At 45.0% G+C, this 21,500-nt stretch overlaps 1 protein-coding gene across 1 annotated transcript; it reads right to left on the reverse strand.

Annotated features, from left to right (window-relative positions):
• Positions 1–582: 582 nt before the first annotated feature.
• Positions 583–1,620, reverse strand: LOC136571887 (olfactory receptor 10A4-like). The gene has a single exon (XM_066572503.1). The coding sequence runs from the start codon at positions 1,618–1,620 to the stop codon at positions 583–585; it is 1,038 nt and encodes a 345-aa protein (XP_066428600.1).
• Positions 1,621–21,500: the final 19,880 nt, after the last annotated feature.

Below are 21,500 nucleotides of genomic sequence, written 5' to 3' on the forward strand. Positions count from 1 at the left end.
GATTAGGCAAAAAAAGAAATCTTTTTCAACCATTCTTTATTTGATTTGGTTGTATGCTTTGGGCCATTGCCTTGTTGCATTACCCAATGTCTCTTCAGGTGAAGGTCATGCAAAGTTGCCCTTGCAGTCTCCTGATCCATCTTTGAGTTCATTATCCCCCAATGATTGCAGAACGTCCAGGCCCTGGCACAGCAAATCAGCCTCAAACCATGATGCCCCCTACACCAGGCTTTATAGTTGGATGATTCTTGGCTGCCAGTATGCAGTGTTTTTTTCTTCCTCCAAACATAGCATAAGGCATTTTTGCTAAAAGTTCAGCTTTTGTTTCATCTGTTTGTACAACATTTTATGAAAATCATTGTGAAACATCCAGATGGTCTTGTGTAGACTTTAATGTTTTTTTAGAGACAACAGTTGGTTACTTCATGGTGTATTTCCATAAAAACCATTGTTGTTGAGTGTTTAGTAATAGAGAACAAATGAACAGATGTTTTTACAGTTTTCTGTATAATTTGTACACCCAACTCGAAAATTGATTAAAAATACCCCTTCTATATCTAGCTCCACAGTAAGTGCAGAGAATCACCCACATATCCATTCCTTAGTAGGGTTGTTAGACTTACAAGCTTTAACTTGTATCAACTTCTCCTTTGTCCATGAGTTTATGTTTCCCAACCATTTGAAGAATATGTGTTTCACATCTCTATTTCTAAAAGTGTAAATAAATGGATTTAACGATGGAGTCACGATTGTGTATATGAAAGCAAGAAATTTGTCATGTCGGCTATCACTTGGTTTGACGTACACAGCGATACCTGTACCAAACCAAAGACTGGAAACAATAAGATGAGAAAAACAAGTAGAGAAGGCTTTATGTTTACCATCTGTAGTCTTAATTTCTAAGACTTTCATTATAATATGTATATAGAATCCTATAATTATGACAAAGGGAAGAAGAATACCAAAGATGCATGCTACACTTGTAACCATTTTGCTGACATAGGGATTGGAACATGCCAGGCTCTGTAATGGAGCCAGGTCACAGAAGAAATGGTTGATCATGTTAGGACCACAGTATTCTAAAGAAGCTGTAAAGATAGTGGGAACAGAAGCAACAACTAAGCCAGCAATCCAAGGAATTACAGCAAGTTTAGTAAATGCTTTACTCATTATATGATAATAATGTAATGGGTTGGTTATGGCCAAATGTCTATCAAAAGCCATAACTGTAAGTAGGCAACATTCAACAGCACCAGCAGTATCAGCACAAAATAACTGCAGGAAGCAGGCCGCAAAACTGATCTTATTTCTACCTGCAATAAGAATGTCTAAGAGTTTAGGGATAATGATCGTTACAAATATTATTTCCAAAATGGCAAATTCACTGATGAAGTAATACATTGCTCTATGGAGCGAGACATCAAGCTTAATAAGCAAATATATCAGTGTATTACCAGAAACTGTTGTAATATAAATCATTAGTACCACCATAAATAAGAAAACCTGAAGCTGATTGAGATCTTCAAAAGCTATTAAAATAAATTCGGTCACAGTTGTATAGTTAGCATTGGCCATATTTATGTAGAAGGTACTGCTTGTTAAAGGAATCAAGTAAGACATTTTGACATTTTTCAATATGATAGCTATGAAGTCCACACGCTAGGATTGTAGGCCATCAGTTGTCTATATGCTTTTACCTCATCCTGTAAGCATAGCAAGAAATTTTAGAGATTTCGGCAATACCAACATTAGTAATGTCTTGGACATGTGCTCTAAAATCAAAATCCCCCCCCCGTTCGGCGCGAGACAACCCCGATGCAGGGACCTAAAGAAAGCTTACCGGAGCGCTTACGTGAATCCCCGCGCTCCGGTGACTTCTATACTTACCGGTGAAGATGGCCGCCGGGATCCTCTTCCTCCGTGGACCGCAGCTCTTCTGTGCGGTCCATTGCCGATTCCAGCTTCCTGATTGGCTGGAATCGGCACGTGACGGGGCGGAGCTACACGGAGCCGGCATCCTGCACGAGAGGCTCCATTGAAGAAAGCAGAAGACCCGGACTGCGCAAGCGCGGCTAATTTGGCCATCAGAGGCCGAAAATTAGTCCGAAACCATGGAGACGAGGACGCCAGCAACGGAGCAGGTAAGTATAAAACTTTTTATAACTTCTGTATGGCTCATAATTAATGCACAATGTATATTACAAAGTGCATTAATATGGCCATACAGAAGTGTATAGACCCACTTGCTGCCGCGGGACAACCCCTTTAAGTCATGTGATGAATATACATAATGTCATTGCCTGAGAAGAGATTATGGCACTCATCAAAGAGCAGCATTATCCTCAAATAGCTGATTGTGGGGTATTGAGAGCTGAAGCCCTATTAATCATAGGCGTACCGGCAGAAGGCTGCCCTCCACCATATACAGGTACACTTTCACTTCGCACTGTCGGCGGCCGAGTGCTTAGTGTGGTCCGGCCGACAGCACGAGCCAGAGACGAGAGTAGGAGAAGGGTGGGGGAAGGATTGGGAGAGAGGACAGGGGAGGAGGAGGGGGGGTGGCGGAAGGAGCAGAGAGGGCACATATTCACAGCACAGCACGGAATCGAGTCTAGCAGCGATGATGTAATCTCCCTGCTGCTTCCCTCCAGCTGACATTGTCTACAGCTGCACTCCTCACCAGAGAAGTAGTCCAGGCACGAGGGTATGTATCTTTCTATCCATCTCCTTGTCTGCCTCTCTGTATGTCTTTATATGTATCTGTCTATCTATCATGCTTGATCTCATATCTATTTATCATCTATCTATTTATATCATCTCTCTCTCAAATATCTATCTATTTATCTATCTATCTCTATCATATCTATCTCACTTTTATTTATCTATCCCTATCATATCTCTCTCCTATCTATATCATATCTATCTATCTATCTATCTATCTATCTATCTATCTATCTATCTATCTATCTATCTATCTATCTATCTATCTATCTATCTATCTATCTATCTATCTATCTCTATGATCTCTCTCTCCTATCTATCTATATAAAATCTATATCATATCTATCTCATATCTATCTATTTCTCATCTATCTATCTATAACATATCTATCTACTAGAGATGAGCGAGCACCAAAATGCTCGGGTGCTCGTTGCTCGTGTCAAACTTTTCCCAATGCTCGAGGGCTCATTTCGAGTAACGAACCCCATTGAAGTCAATGGGCAACTCGAGCATTTTTGTATATGGCCGTTGCTCCGCATAGGTCTTCACTTGTGAAACTCTGGAAAACATCCGAAGGTCATGGAAACCCCACAGAAACGGATAGGGAAGGGCAGGGGCAGCATGAATGGCTGCATCTCAGGCTCCCAGGTCCCACTATTAAGCCACAATAGGGGCTAGAGTCTGCCCCCCCCCCCCCCCCCCCAACAATTTTTACTTTGGACAAACCCTCATTAGCAAGGCAGACCTTAGCTAAGCACTACACTATCTGCAACCAAGGACAATCACTGCCTGCGGGTCACACCGCTGCCTCTTCTCCTGGGTTACATGCTGCCCAACCTTCAGCTGCCCTCATGCCACATGCTTGCTTCATAGCCACACCACCTTCATGTCTATTTATAAGTGTGTCTCCGATGAGGAGGTACCGGAGACACACACTGCAGAGGGTTGGCAGGGCCAGGCAGCGACGCTCTTTGAAAGGGGGGGGGGCGATAGCCCACAATGCTGTTGATAATCGATGATAAATTGACGTACGATCATCATTCCAATCCTGTACCACCTCCGTCGCAAAATTGTCAGGTGCCACAAACTTGGACATAAATGGGACTCAGGTGCCAGCCCAGCACTTCTACACATCTCCACAATGCAGCAATACTCTGTGTGGGAAGTATGTGAGCGGTTCCTGGGTCAGACTCGGTCCCAGCAAACACCTTGTGTGGCCCAAGGTGCTGCGAGTGACATAGCAATGGGGACTCCATGTGTCCACACACTACTCATTCTGTTTGGGTGCCGGATACCTCATCGACAACGCAGGGGGAAAGCCATCTGCACTCTGCACCCAACCCAAGTCAGTCAGTGTCTTTGTGCCAGACAGGTAAAACATCGCGATGGGAAGTCTGTGTGCACCCACAGCATAGGTGGGTCCTAGGAAACCCAAGACATGAACCATGAAGAAATCAAAGTGCCCAAACATGGCAGACTTTCACTGCGCGGAGGACATAGGCCTCTGCACAAACCCTCAGCAATCGCAAGCATAGAGCGGACTCTGATGCTAGTGCAGCTGTGAACGTCTCTTTAGTGCAGTATCGTTCCTTTGGTATGGCCCAAACCAGTGCCGTGGATAACTGTGGTAACGCGAGAGAAAATACATGTTGCCCAGTGCTGATCCCATGACCCCAAGCTGAAGGAAGAGGTGGCATTACAAGGCCAAGAAACCATGACCAGGACCCGCTGTAGTCTGTGTGGGAAGTATGTGAGCGGGCCCTGGGTCAGGCTCGGTCCCAGCAAACACCTTGTGTGGCCCAAGGTGCCGCGAGTGACATAGCAATGGGGAATCCATGTGTCCACACACTACTCATTCTGTTTGGGTGCCAGACACCTCATTGACAATGCAAGGGGAAAGCCATCTGCACTCTGCACCCAACCCAAGTCAGTCAGTGACTTTGTGTCAGACAGGTAAAACACTGCTGTGGGAAGTCTGTGTTCACTCACAGCATAGGTCGCTCCTAAGCAACCCAAGACATGAACTATGAAGAAATCAGAGTGCCCAAACATGGCAGACTTTCACTGCGCCGAGGACATAGGCCTCTGCGCAAACCCTCAGCAATCTCGGGCATAGAGCAGACTCCGATGCTAGTGCAGCTGTGAACGTCTCATTATTGCAGTATCGCTCCTCTTGTTTGGCCCAAAGCAGTTCCCCGGATAACTGTGGTAACACGAGAGAAAATACATGTGGCCTCGGCCCACAATTCATGCCCTAGTCAGTCAGTGTTTTTGGGCCAGATACGTAAAACACCGCGATGGGAAGTCTGTGTGTACCCATAGTATAAACAGACCAATGTAACATTCTAGTAGCAAAGGCATACGCAGACCCCAGCAACATTCCAGTAGCAAAGCCATAGGCAGACCCCAGTACCATTTCTGTAGTAGAAGTATAGGCAGACCCCAGTAACATTTCTGTAGTAACAGTACAAGCAGACCCCAGTAACATTTCTGTAGCAGAAGTATAGGCAGACCCCTGTAACATTTCTGTAGCAGAAGTATAGGCAGACCCCTTTAACATTTCTGTAGCACAAGTATAGGCAGACCCCAGTAACATTTCTGTAGTAACAGTATAGGCAGACGCCAGTACCATTTCTGTAGTAGAAGTATAGGCAGACCCCTGTAACATTTCTGTAGCAGCAGTATAGGCAGACCCCCGTACCATTTCTGTAGTAGAAGTATAAATAGTCCAATAAATTGGGATGAAGGCAGCAGTAGTGGTGCAAATAAAAGAATCCTTTTATTCTTCCTGACACAAGCAAACAATGTTTCGGCTAGTACGCCTTTGTCAAGTATACACAACACATCCACAATAGACATATATATAGTGCAAACAATACCAAATCATCCAATCACAATACATCACATAATTAGTGTACAGAGATCACCTGCGTTCGTGCTGTCATCTTGGCGATCCTCAGAGGGGAATGTCGCGTCTTGCTGCCTGGAGTGCGCATGTCTATTGCCCATAATTCCCCAACACAACACATGATCCATAATAGAAAGCGTCATCCAGCCGGGCCGCAACAATATGGGGCGGGATAGAGGCAATCATGTGACGCTAGCGCCATCTCTGACGTCTCAGGTAACGCCCCCCATGCGTGACACTGTGCGAGCATCATCATTGATTCCGCCCATCCAGCTTGTCATGATAGCGCGTACATGGAGCGGATCTTCTGAAGTGTAATCCACCCCATTAACTGCTCTGCTGGAAAGAGGAAGTTAAGTGTCACGCTTCTGCATCGAAGCAAACATCCAAGGGTTCATGTGATCTTGCAGCGATCTCCTATCAATAAAGTAGTGCATCAACACTATTACAAGGTATCGACATATTTGATGGGAAAATTAACCCTTTCATTGATCCAGTATTTAATGCTACCATGATCCAGTATAAGTCTTTACCCAGATTGAATGTGTCTATATAGTGCTCTTTCTGAATACATTTGTTCACTGTGGACCAACTATGTTCACAATAAGACAAGTACTGTGTGTGTCAATGCAAATAAATGATGCACCGACCAACAGCAGTACTCCATGAATGCTGGCAATAAACATCAAAACATAATGCTGTGCTTAAAGGGGTTGTCCCGCGGCAGCAAGTGGGTCTATACACTTCTGTATGGCCATAATAATGCACTTTGTAATGTACATTGTGCATTAATTATGAGCCATACAGAAGTTATAAAAAGTTTTTTACTTACCTGCTCCGTTGCTAGCGTCCTCGTTCCCATGGAGCCGACTAATTTTCGCCCTCCGATGGCCAAATTAGCCGCGCTTGCGCAGTCCGGGTCTTCTGCTCTCTTCAATGGAGCCGCTTGTGCAGAATGCCGACTCCGTGTAGCTCCGCCCCGTCACGTGCCGATTCCAGCCAATCAGGAGGCTGGAATCGGCAATGGACCGCACAGAAGAGCTGCGGTCCACGGAGGGAGCAGACCCCGGCGGCCATCTTCAGCAGGTAAGTATGAAGACGCCGGACTGCCGGGATTCAGGTAAGCGCTGAGCGGTTTGTTTTTTTAACCCCTGCATCGGGGTTGTCTCGCGCCGAACGGGGGGGGGGGGGGGGGTAAAAAAAAAAAAAACCGTTTCGGCGCGGGACAACCCCTTTAACTCAATTGATTAACGGTATACAGATGAGGAGAAAAAGAGGGGGGTTCATTCCAAGCTAAAGATGATGCCATGATGACAATCCAAATGCACTGTAAAGATAAAAACATGTACGTGATATATATTAAAATGTATAAACACTAAAATACAACCAATGCGTACAGGAACTCGAAAAATTCACAAAAACATGGTGGCATTATACTCGTGGTTAAGACCCTTTGGGGTCATCGTGTCTAAGATAAATATCCAACACAGCTCTTTTTTCGTTAGACTTTTGATTCGATCTCCCCTCCTGGCCATTTCAGGAACGGAGTCAATTGCGCGAAACCTTAACTGGCTGACCGAATGACCTGTATCGTGAAAATGGCGTGGTACAGGTAAGTCAAGTTTCTTGGTGCGTATAGAGCTTTTGTGACTCCAAATCCTGCTCCTTACTTCCTTTGTGGTCTCCCCCACATACTGGAGACCACAGGGGCAGGTAAGTAAATATACCACATATGTTGAGGATCATGTGTACCGCCCTCTAATGTGATAACTTACCCCTGTTTGGGAGTGGTAAAATGTATTACCTTTCACCAAGTTGGCACAACTGGAACAGCCCATACAAGGGTAATTACCCGTCCTAGTGGGGATAAACGTGTGTTGTCCCTTAGTTTCTCCCCTATCAAAGGTAGAATGGACTAATCTGTCCCGAAGACTGGAACACCGTCTACAGGACATGATGGGATGATGTTGAAAACCCTCCACATTGGGGGCTAGTTGTACGATAGACCAATGTTTATTCAAGATTGATGATATAGGCTAGCTCATGAGACTATATGTCGATACAAATGGTATACGTTCTTGTTTCGTTTGTTTATTCTTTGGTATCAAGAGTGTATCCCTCGGCACCAATTTAGCCTTTTCCATTTTATCTGTGACCAATTTTTTAGGATAGCCTCCCATCAAATATGTCGATATGTTGTAATAGTGTTGATGCACTACTTTATTAATAGGAGATCGCGGCAAGATCACATAAAACCCTTGGATGTTTGCTTGGATTCATGCATTGGATACAGAAGTGTGATACTTAAGTTCCTCTTTCCAGGAGCGCAGTTAACGGGGTGGATTACAATTCAGAAGATCCGCTCCATGTACGCACTATCATAACAAGCTGGATGGGAGGAATCAATGATGATACTCGCACAGTGTCACACATGGGGGGCGTTACTTGAGACGTCAGAGATGACGCTAGCGTCCCATGATTGCCTCTATCCCGCCCCATATTGTTGCGGCCCAGCTGGATGACGCTTTCTATTATGGATGATGTGTTGTGTTGGGGAATCATGGGCAACAGACATGCGCATTCCAGGCAGCAAGACGCGACATTCCCCTCTGAGGATCGCCATGATGACAGCACGAACGCAGGTGATCTCTGTACACTAATTATGTAATGTATTGTGATTGGATGATTTGGTATTGTTTGCACTAAATATATGTCTATTGTGGGTGTGTTGTGTATATTTGACAAAGGCGTGCTAGCCGAAACGTCATTTGCTTGTGTCGAGAGGAATAAAAGGATTCTTTTATTTGCACCACTACTGCTGCCTTCATCCTAATTTATTGCACTATTGGTATTTTTGGTACATCTGGATCGGGACCATATTGGGCGCTGCAGGATTCCTGTCCAGCCCTGTTTGGGCTTGAGAAGTGCTGCTGACAACTTCACCATATATGTAGTAGAAGTATAGGCAGACCCCAGTAACATTTCTGTACCAAAAGTATAGGCAAACCGCTGAAACATTGGTGTACCATTAGTGTAGGCGAAGTCCGGAAAAATTAGTTAGATAACAGTATAGGCAAGGGCAAGAAAAAATTACTGTACCAAGAGTACAAGTGTACCTCTGAAAAATTTATCAATCGAGAGGGCAGGTGAAACCCAGAAATATTTTTTAAAGATACAGCTTGCTGTTGCTTAATTTGTAGCAGAGCCTGGAGGCAGCTCAGTGAAAAAATCTGGTTTCTGGTAAAGTATCAATACTTTTGAAACTTTGAAAATTTGTAAAAAAAAATGTAAGCAGAGCCTTTTGAGCCGCAGAAAAATTGGCAGTTCAGAGTGATGACATCTTGTTTCATGAGGAGGAGTAGGAGGAGGACTAATATCCGAGAGTGATTGACAAAGGTAATTCCCCCTTTTTTTCCGGTGATAGAGAATGCTTATTTATCCGGTTGCAGCGAAAAGACACCCTATTGCAGTGACCCTTCATGTCTCACTTTTCGAAAGACCTCAGAGTCATAGTCACAGATGGTCAAATTAAAAAGGTATATTAATGTTTTCATGGTCAGTCAAAGTGCATTCTTGTTCAAGAGAACTCAATTAAAATAATATTCAGATTGTATACAAGCCCTTACCAAACATAACTTTATTACCCTTCAACCTCAACTCCTTGCTTTCCTACTGGCTGGAGCTAAACTATTAGTCTTTGTCCTTTAGAGAATGTCACAGTGCCCTTCAGTCTTTAGCTCAGTGTTTCTCAACTCCAGTCCTCAGGACCCCCAACAGGTCATGTTTTCAGGATCTCCTATAGTAAGAACACCTGTGGCAATGTCTGAGGCGCTGACAATAATTACATCACCTGGGCAATACTGAGGAAATCCTGAAAACCTGACCTGTTGGGGGGTCCTGAGGACTGGAGTTGAGAAACACTGCTTTAGCTGGTTAGTTAAAGTGGACCAATTGTACTTGATTGAAGGATCTTGGTCCATAGCCTCAAGGTCACTCACATCTTTTTAACTATGAATTCTGCTCTTCCATAGCTTTTGTCTACTTGACCTCTGACTGCCTCTAACAGCCACTGAAAAACTAGAAACCATTACAAACTGACTAACTATTGTACTATGCTGTGCCTTGACTTCATATGCCCTCTTCACATATCCCTCTACCCCTTACGCATTGACTTATTTAGGCACTGATACCAGGGTGACTAGGTATATTCATTGACTTTAGGCATCAGAATCTGTTCTAAGTAAGTTTCAGCCTACACATTTAGTGGGTATTTTCATCTCTCATACAGTATGTGATTGTATGGTGAGTTAAGAGCAGAACTCACTTCATACTTACCTTGCATACTCCATAAGATGGAGGTTATGTGATATTTCTTTGTTAACATGTGATTTTGATCTTTTTTCATACCCTAATGTACACCTTTCCCTGTTACATTTTCCATAACTATTTACGACCTTGCTACAAACTCTTCATGTCTTAAACTAAAAAGATTTTTGAAAAAAAAGGGTTAATATATCAGCAATTGAACACATATTATTAAAAAAATTACTTACACATACAATTACTTATGTTCATCGGTTTTCAATGTAAGTTAATCGGGATGGTTCTCCTTTTACATTTTCTGTACATTAATTACAAATCTGTTGATTTATGCTACCATTTATATTGTCAGTTACCTTCTAGTAATCCCTTGGTAGTTTATTAAAGAATCATCTGGTAGATCATTAGGGACGCGAAGGCAAAAGCTCTAATCTGTTGTTAATTAGGAGAATTGCAAAAACCTTGAAACCTCTAAATATACAGTAAATGCTATATGAGATAATACAAATTTCCTAATAAGAATGGAACAAGGTTAAATATTACATTCTGTCTCAAATACTGGATTTTAAGAGATTGTGACTGCTGTGCTTTTTTGCTATATTGATCTGCTGCTTAATAGCATCAAACTGCTGGATCTAGTCTATAAACAGTGCGGCCAAAAGTGGGACAAGATACAATATTTTGATTTGCAGAAAGGCTGGTAAAGCAAGCAGTAAAAGCATAAATTGTGAGTAAGCCATTCAAGCAAATGACTGTAAGGCCTTAGTCAGACGGGCGTTTTTTCGCGCGATTTGCGGATCGCATGATGGATGCGCATTCGCAAATCGCGTGACCGGTGCGCGCAAGTCGCCCACAAATCACCCGAAAATCTGCTCCTAGCCGCGTTTCATTAGAAACGGGCCGGAGCTGTCCAGCGCATTGCATTCAATGGAGACGGCAATAGAGCCGCCTCCATTTAAAGCAATGCGCTGCGGGCGAGCCTGGGATGAATTGTCGGTAAGGGCTTAAATATATAAGCCCTTCCCTGCAATTCATCCTAAAATGTGTTAAAATAAAAAAAAATTGTATACTCCCCTTCTCCCGGCAGCCGAAGCTCCGCGCGGCCGTCCTGCAGTGGGTGTGAAGGGGGTGTGAGTCAGACCTGCCCCCTGATTGGCTCAGCGCTGAGCCAATCAGAGGCATGCCTCACTCACACCCATTCATGAATTCATGAATGGATGTGAGTCAGACCTGCCCCTGATTGGCTCAGCGCTGAGAGGCAGCAGTCACTCACCCATTCATGAATTCATGAATGGGTGTGTGAGTGAAACCGGCCTCTGATTGGTCAGGGCTGTGACCAATCAGAGGCAGATCATTCAGCAGGCGGGGATTTTAAAGCCCCGCCGGCTGAATAGTGCCGAGAAGCAGTTCAGGAGAACTGACAGCGGCAGCGGCTGGACTCCGGCTGCAGCGGAAAGGTGAGTATACAATCTTTTTTTTATTTTAACACATTTTAGGATGAATTGCAGGGAAGGGCTTATATATTTAACCCCTTCCCGACAATTCACCCCGCGCACGCCGGCAGCCCATTGCTTTCAATGGAGCGGCTGTATTGCCGCTCCATTGAATTCAATGGGCAAACATCGTTCTTCTCTGCCACAGCTGTTACAGCTGTGGCAGAGAAGAATGATTTGTCTTCTGTATGTTCTCCATGGGGTCGGCGCTGCTGCCGCCGGCCCCATTGAGCGCATATACAGAAGAGAACAGGAATCGCAGATCGCAGATAGGTGCGATCTGCGATTTTTTGTTCTATAATTTATCGGACTAGCGCATAAAAAGCGCTCATGTGTCCGATAGCATTGCAAAGCAATGGTTTTATAAAATCGCCGGACGCATGCGCATGCGCAAATCGCGGCTAAAAACGCCCATCTGACTAAGGCCTAACATTGCAAGCACAAAGTAACAGTACCAATACACCCATACTAGTTATATCATAAGTAGTGTCAAAAGAAAGCCACAGCCAAGCCCTTCTATCGTCGTTAGCTAAATACACTCTTGATAGATCCTGCTTAAAAGTATACAGCATACCTAGGGGAACGAGAATTACCAACCATGAAAATTTGTTCCTGGGACGGATTCCTAAAACAATAATATTAGGCTTTGTTGATAATGAAGCTACCAAAAAATCCTCTATGTCACCATCACTACAGCGTGAATCACGCCGCTTTGTATCTGGATGGTCAGCAGATCCCCACCAGGCCTTTTTAGTATAGTTTTGAGACTGAATTAGCCATTAGAGAGTACATGGCGCTTGTGCATATAGCTGAAAAACAGAAATCGGATAACGGATTATCAATCAAATATGAAGAGTTCATGAACAGATGCACATTTTTTTCTTTTGATCTTTCTCCCAATTAAAAAGTGGGAACACACTTTTCCGTCATGAAAATAGGAAACCTGTGAGCTGAAATAAGATTTGGTGTAAATATGATAGTATACGCCGCCAATTCCGCTATTCTGGAGATCAACCACAGATGCAAGGTACTCTACGACTACAATTAATAATGAACATGCTCCAGCTTACAAATCTTTTGAAATCAGATCCTTATACCAAACATCTATTTGCGGGCTTACTTCCCTGCGATTTTCTGAGGACCTATAATGTATGTCAAAACCCAGCCGCGTACATAGTAAACATAAATGATTCCAGCTAGCGGGATGGTCATTGGTGCTATGTAATGATGAAAGGGACATCTTGTTCGACAGCTACGGATTAGCACGATCTTTCTTTCAGCATTTATAGACTTTTTAAAAAGAAACTGTCACACATGCACATATCAGAATAATCAAATGCAAGATACAGATGGCATGTTCTATGGACATTATTGCGTGTTTATATTATATTACATAGCTCACGGATTATCTTATGAGCACATTTTACACTTCTTTACAGATGATTTTAAAAGAAATGATTTTCTAGTGCGATGTTTAATTAATGAGAAATTCCCTGGGCCCCCCCACGCAGATGCCCCATATCATGTGTTTATAACTAGAGATGAGCGAGTATACTCGCTAAAGGCAATTGCTCGAGCGAGCATTGCCTTTAGCGAGTATCTCCCCGCTCGAGACTGAAGGTTCGGGTGCGGGAGCAGTGAGTAGCGGCAGTCAGCAGTAGGGAGCGGGGGGGGGGGTGGGAGAGGGAGAGAGAGATCTCCCCTCCGTTCTGCCCCGCTCTCTCCCCCGCAGCTCCCTGCCCGCTGCCGGCACCCGAACCTTCAGTCTCGAGCGGAGAGATACTCGCTAAAGGCAATGCTCGCTCGAGCAATTGCCTTTAGCGAGTATACTCGCTCATCTCTATTTATAACCTGACATGCACGGCTCTCTGCAATAGCTGATAGGGTCTTAACTACTAGCTGACCCCCCGCAGCCCCTGATTAACTTTTCAGTTAGCCCTAAATAGATTTTTCATGTTTAATCGCTTACATCTGTGTAATCATTACTAGCCATGTCCATTCATTACTAGCATGCCCTGCAGGGCTTTGCAATTACTATCTGACGTGGGCTAATGTATGTAACTACTCATTCTATGCCCGAATCCTGCCCTATACACACACACGCTTGGCTCTGCTACATTGAGCTAAAAGACACAGGGATAGATACATCGTATTACATTATTCAATCAATCCATAGCACTGATAGAAAATGGTATGAGGCTGAAATAACAAATGTTATGCAGCGATATGACCTGACACCGGCATGCAAGAAAAACGCAGCACAGTTGCTTGTTCAAACTACTCCAGCTGTGCTATATTATTACCTGGAACTCTAAAGATGAACTGGTTTACAAAAGAACTGCAATGCCAGGATCAAATGTACCTGCGCTGATCAGACATACACAAAAAATACCTATAGGTAATATCCCCTAAAATATAATCTAAATACTTTAATATTCAAAAAGACAGCATCAAATAATATTTAAAATAAAGGGGCAAATAATGGTAGCAAATGAGATGTGGCTAGTAGTCATCAGTTAGTATCATGTGTGTAATAGTGCATATACACACTAAAACATAGGCCTGGGGGGGCGGAGCCTGACCGCTGAGCAGGATGGAGTGCTGAATACAGAGCTCCGTCTCACCGGCACCTTTGGGACCCGATAAACAGCTTTCTTCAGCGCAGAAAAGGAAAAGATCGGCAGAGAGAGAGGGGGAGACGCTCAGAGCACCCCCAGACCGCACAAAAGCCAAGCAGATATGCAGAGATACCTCAAAGACCGGAGCACCCGCTCCCCACGAGCTCCCTCCAAGATGGCGCCGGCACAGGAGAGCACTGCATATAACAGTAAGGAGGGGGAGGACGGGGCTTCCACAGACGGGGAGGACGGAGAAAATGTGTCATGGGGATTTATGAGAGAGCTGTTCTCTCAAGCGCTGCACCCTTTGAAAGCAGACTTAGAAGAAATTAAAGAGGACCTCCGGCACATGGGGCACAGGGTAGAGGAATTGGAGGCTGCTACAACCTCTATCACAGCTCACTCACTTGATATGGAGAAAGCCCTCAGAGAACATCATGACCAGAATAACAAAGCCTTGATACAGCAAGAGGATATCGAAAATAGAAACAGGCGCAATAACATTCGCATTAAAGGGCTCCCAGAGTCCTGGGCGCCAGGAAATAAAAAGAAAACCAGAGAAGACCTGGACACAATGGACACTTGAAAACTCCCTGGTGATTATTTACAACTGCCCGCCCTGAGAAGGCGAGGACTGCCACCCACCCATGATCTTCACTTTATTTCCGACGCTACTCCCTTTCTAAGTTGCATCGGTTGAGGAGTTGGAGTTGTTCACGCGAGAGAGGTGGTGGAATCCGACCCCTCTGTCCCCTTCACTTTGACTGGGCTACGGAGGTGGTTGTGACACGTTTAGCCTCCGACTAAGGGATAGGGGGGCTGACTCCTCCCTTACCCCTCACAGTAATCCATCAGACCCCTTATGGTCACCATTAGTTAAAGTTCTTGTTATAGCCACGTGTAAGCGTTATTACCTAGGATATATCTAGCTCTCTATACGCTACCTATTCTTCCCGAACTGGTATTGAGCTAGTTCTTTGCTTATGCTCCCATCAATAGCCAGAGTCCCTGACTTTTTCTTTAGTTTTGAATTGAATTCAAGCAAAGCAAAAGGAAAGAATTGTGATTTACGTTTTTTGGCAATTCTGTCACTTTAAAAACAGCTTTTTTTTTGCACAGCACACATATAAATGAAGACTTGCACCCCAAAATGGATACCCCTGTTTGTGCTGTTTTCAGAAATATACCCATTATGGCCCTAATCTTATGTCCGCATGCACAACGGGTCCCAAAATGAAAGGAGTAATCGGTGGTTTTCAGAACATAGATTTTGCTTGAAGACCTTTTAGGCCCCATAGCACACATGTAGAGTTCTTGAGCACCCAAAACAATAGAGAACCCCAAAAATGACCCCATTTTGAAAACTAGACCCCTTAACGAATTTATCTAGTGGGGTACTACCCATTTTGACCCCACTGTTTTTGAATGAATTCAAGCAAAGCAAAAGGAAAAAATTGTGATTTTCATTTTTTGGCAATTCTGTCACTTTAAAAACAGCTTTTTTTGTACAGCGCACATGTGAATGAAGACTTGCACCCCAAAATGGATACCACTGTTTGTGCTGTTTTCATAAATATACCCATTGTGGTCCTATTCTTATGTCTGGATACACAACAGGGCCCAAAATGAAAGGAGCAGTCGATGGCTTTTAGAACATAAATTTTGCTTTAAGACCTTTTATGCCCCATAGCACACTTGTAGAGTTATTGAGCGCCCAAAACAATAGAGAACCCCCACAAATGACCTCATTTTGAAAACTAGACCCCTTAACGCGTTAATCTAGGGGTGTACTGTGTATTTTAACTGTACAATTTTTGAATAGATCTAAGCAAAGCAGTAGGAAAAAATTACGATTTTCATTTTTTGGGCAAATGCATCAATTTAAAAACTGTTTTTTTTTGTACAGCACACATATAAATGAAGACTTTCACCCGAAAATGGATACCCCTGTTTGTTCTGTGTTCATAAACATACCCATAGTGGCCCTAATCTACTTACAGGACACAGGGCTAGGCCTATAATGAAAGGAACACCCGATGGATTTCAGGGTACAACGGAATAAATTCCAGGTCCCATCGCCCACTTATAGAGCCATTGAGTGTCTAAAACGATAAGGAACCCTCACAAATGACCCCATTTTGAAAACTAGACCCCTTAACAAATTCATTTAGGGGTGTACTGCGTATTTTGACCACACAGTATTTGAATGAATCTTAGCAAAGCAGACGGAAAAAATTACTATTTTCAATTTTTATGGCAATTTTTTCAATTTAAAAACAGTTTTTTTTGTACAGCGTACATAGGAATAAAGACGTTCAACCCAAAATGGATACCCCCGTTTGTCCCGAGTTCAGAAACATACCCATTGTGGCCCTAATTTACTTACAGGACCCATGGCAAGGCCTATAATGGAGGGAACACCCGTTGGATTGCAGGGCACAACTGAATAAATTCAAGGCCCCATTGCTCATTTGTACAGAATAAAAATTGACTCCCTAAAAATATACCCCCCCCCCCTCTGCGCCCTTTTTGGCTTTCCCCAAATCTTAGATAAAAGTAATAATGTGAACTGTATGGTATTTCCGAAGACAGGGGTAATTACGGAGGCTGGTTGGAATGGGCACATGGGGCAATAAAACCGGTATCCCCCCTCCTCTCATGCTTTTTGGGGGTCATTTCTTGACCTCAGTGGCGGGTATGGGGTGTAAAAAGTAGCGTTCCGTGAGTCTTCGTAAGCTTGCGGAGGTGTGGTGGTCTCACACAGAAGACGCTCAACAAGCTGCTCCTGGAACTGCAGGAAGGCGAGCGTTCCCGGGGCTTCTTGTAAAATACGTATTACAGGTAGTGGTCAGAATAACGCCGGGCTCACGCAGCCATAGGCGGAATCTGCTTGTGGAGGCCCGCAGCGGATCCCATCTGTGAGCCTGGCTGTGACCCTGCGTACAGCCGCGTAATGTACTGCGCATAACTGCCTACTCACACAGGCGATCATTCGCAGTACAATTTTTTTTTTGTTTGTATTACCCGCACAGTCACTAAGCAATGACGCGGGTTCCTGCAGCCCGTACACAACGTAGTTGCGTATGGGCAGCGGGTATATCCACGACCATGGAGCACAATAGGCTCTATGTTGCGGATAGCCGCAGTAAAATAGAACCTGCTGCGTTCTCTTTTCTGCGAGTAGATTACACAATTCCGACCCACTAACGTGAGCGGAATTGTGTAAACCAATGCGATTGATCTGCGTAATACCGTGGATCAAACGCATGCGGAATCCATAATTCCTATACGGTCATGTGAGGCAAACCTATGTTAGATCGCTACTTTTTTATTACGTGACCGGGGACCGCTCAACGAGGCCACCCGTCACTGCTCCAGGCTCTCAGCGACCAACGGTCGCTGAGAACAAGGAGATTTTAAGTTTCCTGGGCTCCCCGACTCCTGCGCATGTGTCCGACATTTTGCCGGCGGTTGCATGTGCAGAATCCGGGTAAGTTCATGGAGGAGGATCGTGTCGGGGTGCAAATACGGAGGCCTCCGGTAAAAAGTTTAATCTCCTCTCACCGATCGCATCAGTGAGGGGAGATGAAACTAACTTTTCTTTTTACTTTTACGTGATCGCCATTATCCATTGGATAGCGGCGAACACGTGATCAGGAACCGCTCACCGCGGCCCCCCGTGAAATTTCCAGGCTCTTGGCTAAGTTTTGTAGCAAAGAGCAGGGAGATTTTCAAGTTATCCTGGCAATCCACGGCTTTTGCGTATGCGTCTGCCGCTTTGGCGACGGCCGCGTGCGCAGAAGCTGTGGCAAGGTCCGCGGATAAATCCGGGGGCCTTAGGTACGTAATTTCATCCTCCCTCACGGATATGATCCATGAGGGGAGATGAAATGTAAGCGTTTTAAACTTTTGTTTTTTTACTTTTTCAAATTTTTTTTTTTTTTTAACTTTTTTTAAATTACTTTTTTTACACTTTTTTTTTACTTGAAATGATCACTGTTATCAATTGGATAACAGTGATCATCTCTGCAGTGACATCCCTCTGCTCCTGGCTACACATGGCAGCCAGGAGCAAAGGGATTTTAAATTTCCCGGGTCCTGAGCCCCTCTGTGCACGCACCCGATGTCAATCATCGGTGCGCGCATGCGCAGAAGGGGGCTCAGGTGAACTACCGGTCCCCAGTCGCCACTATTTTTCCTGCTGTGCCGTCCCCGCAGCATATGTCTAGGAATATGAACCGTGCCCTCCCCAACGCAGTTACTGAGAAGGTCCACTTAACCACCGACACGTGGACAAGTGCTGGTGAGCAGGGACACTACATTACCCTGATGGCACATTGGGTTAATCTGGGGGTGGCTGGGACAGAGTCTGACCCTGGATCCGCTCACGTGCTACCCACACTGAGGATTGTGGGTCCTACCTCGGTCATGGTTTCTCCGGCTTATTACGCCACCTCCTCCAACCCCCACCTCCTTCTTCTCCTCCATCTCTCAATTACCATCTGTGAGCACATCGCCTTCAGTCAGTAGATCGAGGCCCTGGAGCAATGCCGTGGGAAGCATCAACAGGCTGCACTGAAACTCCTTAACTTATTCGACAAGATGCACACCATCCAAGAGCTGCTACAAGGTTTGACGGAGCAGACAGATCTGTAGCTTTCGCCGCTGAACCTCCAGCCAGGCATGGTTGGGTGTGACAATGGGCATAACCTGGTGGCGGCTCTGCAGTTTGGCAAACTAACATATGTGCAATGCCTGGCCCACGTGTTCAATCTGGTGGTTCAGCGCTTTCTTAAAAACTACCCCAATTTGTCTCAGCTGCTTGGCAAGGTGCGTTGTGTGTGCGCATATTTCAGAAAGTTCACCACAGATGCTACTAACTTCAGGACACTTCAACAGCGCTTCCAGCTGCCAGCTCACTTGTGTGACATGCCCACGCTCTGGAATTCAATATTACACATGTTGGCCAGGGTTTATGAGCAGCATAGAGCCATTGTCGTATAGAAGTTGCAACATGCCCGTTGGTGTGGTAGTCAGTCTCTGCACTTCTTCACAGAGGAGTGGGCATGGATGTCTGACATCTTTCAGGTGTTAGGAAACTTTGAGAAGTCAACATAAATGGTGAGCGGCGATGTGGCCATTATCAGCGTAACTATCCCGCTGCTTTGCCTGCTGAGAAGGTCGCTGCTAAGCATTGAGGCCGATGCATTGTGGATAGAACAAGTGATAGAGGATGACAAGACGTCGCTTGATAGCCAGACCACAAACATGTCTGTTTCTCAGCGTGTATTGGAGGAGGGGGAGGAGGAGGGGAAAAGAGACCGCTGCCCACACTGCAGAGGGTACCCATGCTACTTCCCTCACATCAGTTCAGCGTGTAAGGGCTGAAGAGGAGGAGGCTATGAGTCATCCCCCTAGTGAGGACAGTGATGTGTTGCATACTGGGACTCTGGCACATATGGCTGACTTCATGTTAAGCTGCCTTTCCTCTGACCCTCATGTTAGACGCATTCTGTCCAATATGTATTACTAGCAGTTCAACACACGGTATAAGGGGAACCTTTACACTCTCATTCCCGGAGAGGTAAGGAGTACCAGAGTGATGCAATACCACAAGGCCCTAGTGGAAAAGCTGGTACTTAATTTCCCATCTGACAACGCTAGTGATAGAGGACGCAGTTCAGTGGACCAACTAGCAGGGGAGATGAGAGGAACAGGCAGCATGCCCAGCGCAGCCAGGGGAACACTGTTCAATGAATTTGCCAGTTGTGTGGCTCTCTCACCACTGTCCAGTCTAGGCTGAGTTGGAGGGAGCAGTGTAAAAAGATCGTGAGGGAGTACATAGCCAACCATACCAACGTCCTCCATGATCCCTCTGCTCCATACAACTATTGGGTGTCAAAGCTGGACACGTGGCACGAAATTGCGCTGTATGCCTTGGAGGTGCTGGCCTGCCCAGCCGGTAGCATGTTATCAGAGAGAGAGTGTTTAGTGCTGCTGGGGGGATTATCATGGATAAGTGTACCCGCCTGTCAACTGACAGCGCCAACAGGCTTACACTTATTAAGATGAACAAATGCTGGATTTCCCCAGACTTTTCTTCTCCACCAGTGGAAAGCAGCTTAAAGGGGTTGTCCCGCGAAAGCAAGTGGGAAGCACTTCTGTATGGCCATATTAATGCACTTTGTAATATACATCGTGCATTAATTATGAGCCATACAGAAGTTATTCACTTACCTGTTCCGTTGCTAGCGTCCTCGTCTCCATGGAGCCGTCTAATTTTGCGCAGTCCGGTCTTCTCCCTTCTGAATGGGGCCTCTCGTGCCGGAGAGCTGCTCCTCGTAGCTCCGCCCCGTCACGTGTGCCGATTCCAGCCAATCAGGAGGCTGGAATCGGCAATGGAACGCACAGAGCCCACGGTGCACCATGGGAGAAGACCTGCGGTCCACCGTGGGTGAAGATCCCGGCGGCCATCTTCGCAAGGTAAGTAAGAAGTCACTGGAGCGCGGGGATTCGGGTAAGTACTATCCGTTTTTTTTTTTATACCCCTGCATCGGGTTTGTCTCGCGCCGAACGGGGGGGCTATTGAAAAAAAAAAAAACCGTTTCGGCGCGGGACAACCCCTTTAACATAAAGATTCTTTAGCTTATACAGGAGAACCATGCACCCTCTATCACCCCAAAAAGGGTAGAAGTAGCTTGGTGTATCCTATTCTGATCTTCCTTCTCCTAATCCAGCATGTCATCACGCTGAACAGCAAATTAGGCTCTGTAAAAACATTTTTTTCAAATGGCTGCCTCCAGGCTCTGTTAGCAAATTAAGCAAGTATGAGCTCTATGTTAAAAAAAAAATTCTGGGATTCACCTGCACTCTGGGTAAACAACTTTTTCAGGGATAGACCTATACTCTTGGTACACAAATTTTTCCAGGGTTTGCCTATACTCTTGGTAAAGCAATTGTTTCAGGGGTTCGCCTATGCTCTTGGTCAACAAACTTGTCATTGGGTTCGCCTATACCCTTGGAACACTAATTTTTCTGGGGTTCATCCATATCTACAATGGTAAACCGATTGTTTCTGGGGTTCGCCTATAGTGTTGGTAAACAATTTTTTTAGGGGTTCGCCTATAGTCTTGGTTCACAAATGTTTCCGGGGTTTGCCTATACTCTTGGTAAAGAAATGTTTCAGTGGTTCACCTGCACTCTGGGTAAAAAAATATTTTCTTGTAGAATGGGTTGTTGAATTGTAGAGATGTGTATAGGTACTGTCATCTGAGTCACCTTTATGCTCACGTCTGTAGCTGATGAAGTTTTGTGACGGAGGTGGCATGGGATTGTGTAAGGAGAATTTATGTGTTTATCAAAGAGAAGATGATCCCAGATCTCGTGCAGAAGTCTGGGCCCAGGAGGAATACAAATCACACCAGCCTGTGCGGTATCAG

Source organism: Eleutherodactylus coqui, chromosome 6 (assembly GCF_035609145.1).
Source record: "Eleutherodactylus coqui strain aEleCoq1 chromosome 6, aEleCoq1.hap1, whole genome shotgun sequence".
In the NCBI taxonomy this organism is placed as follows: Eukaryota; Metazoa; Chordata; class Amphibia; order Anura; family Eleutherodactylidae; genus Eleutherodactylus; species Eleutherodactylus coqui.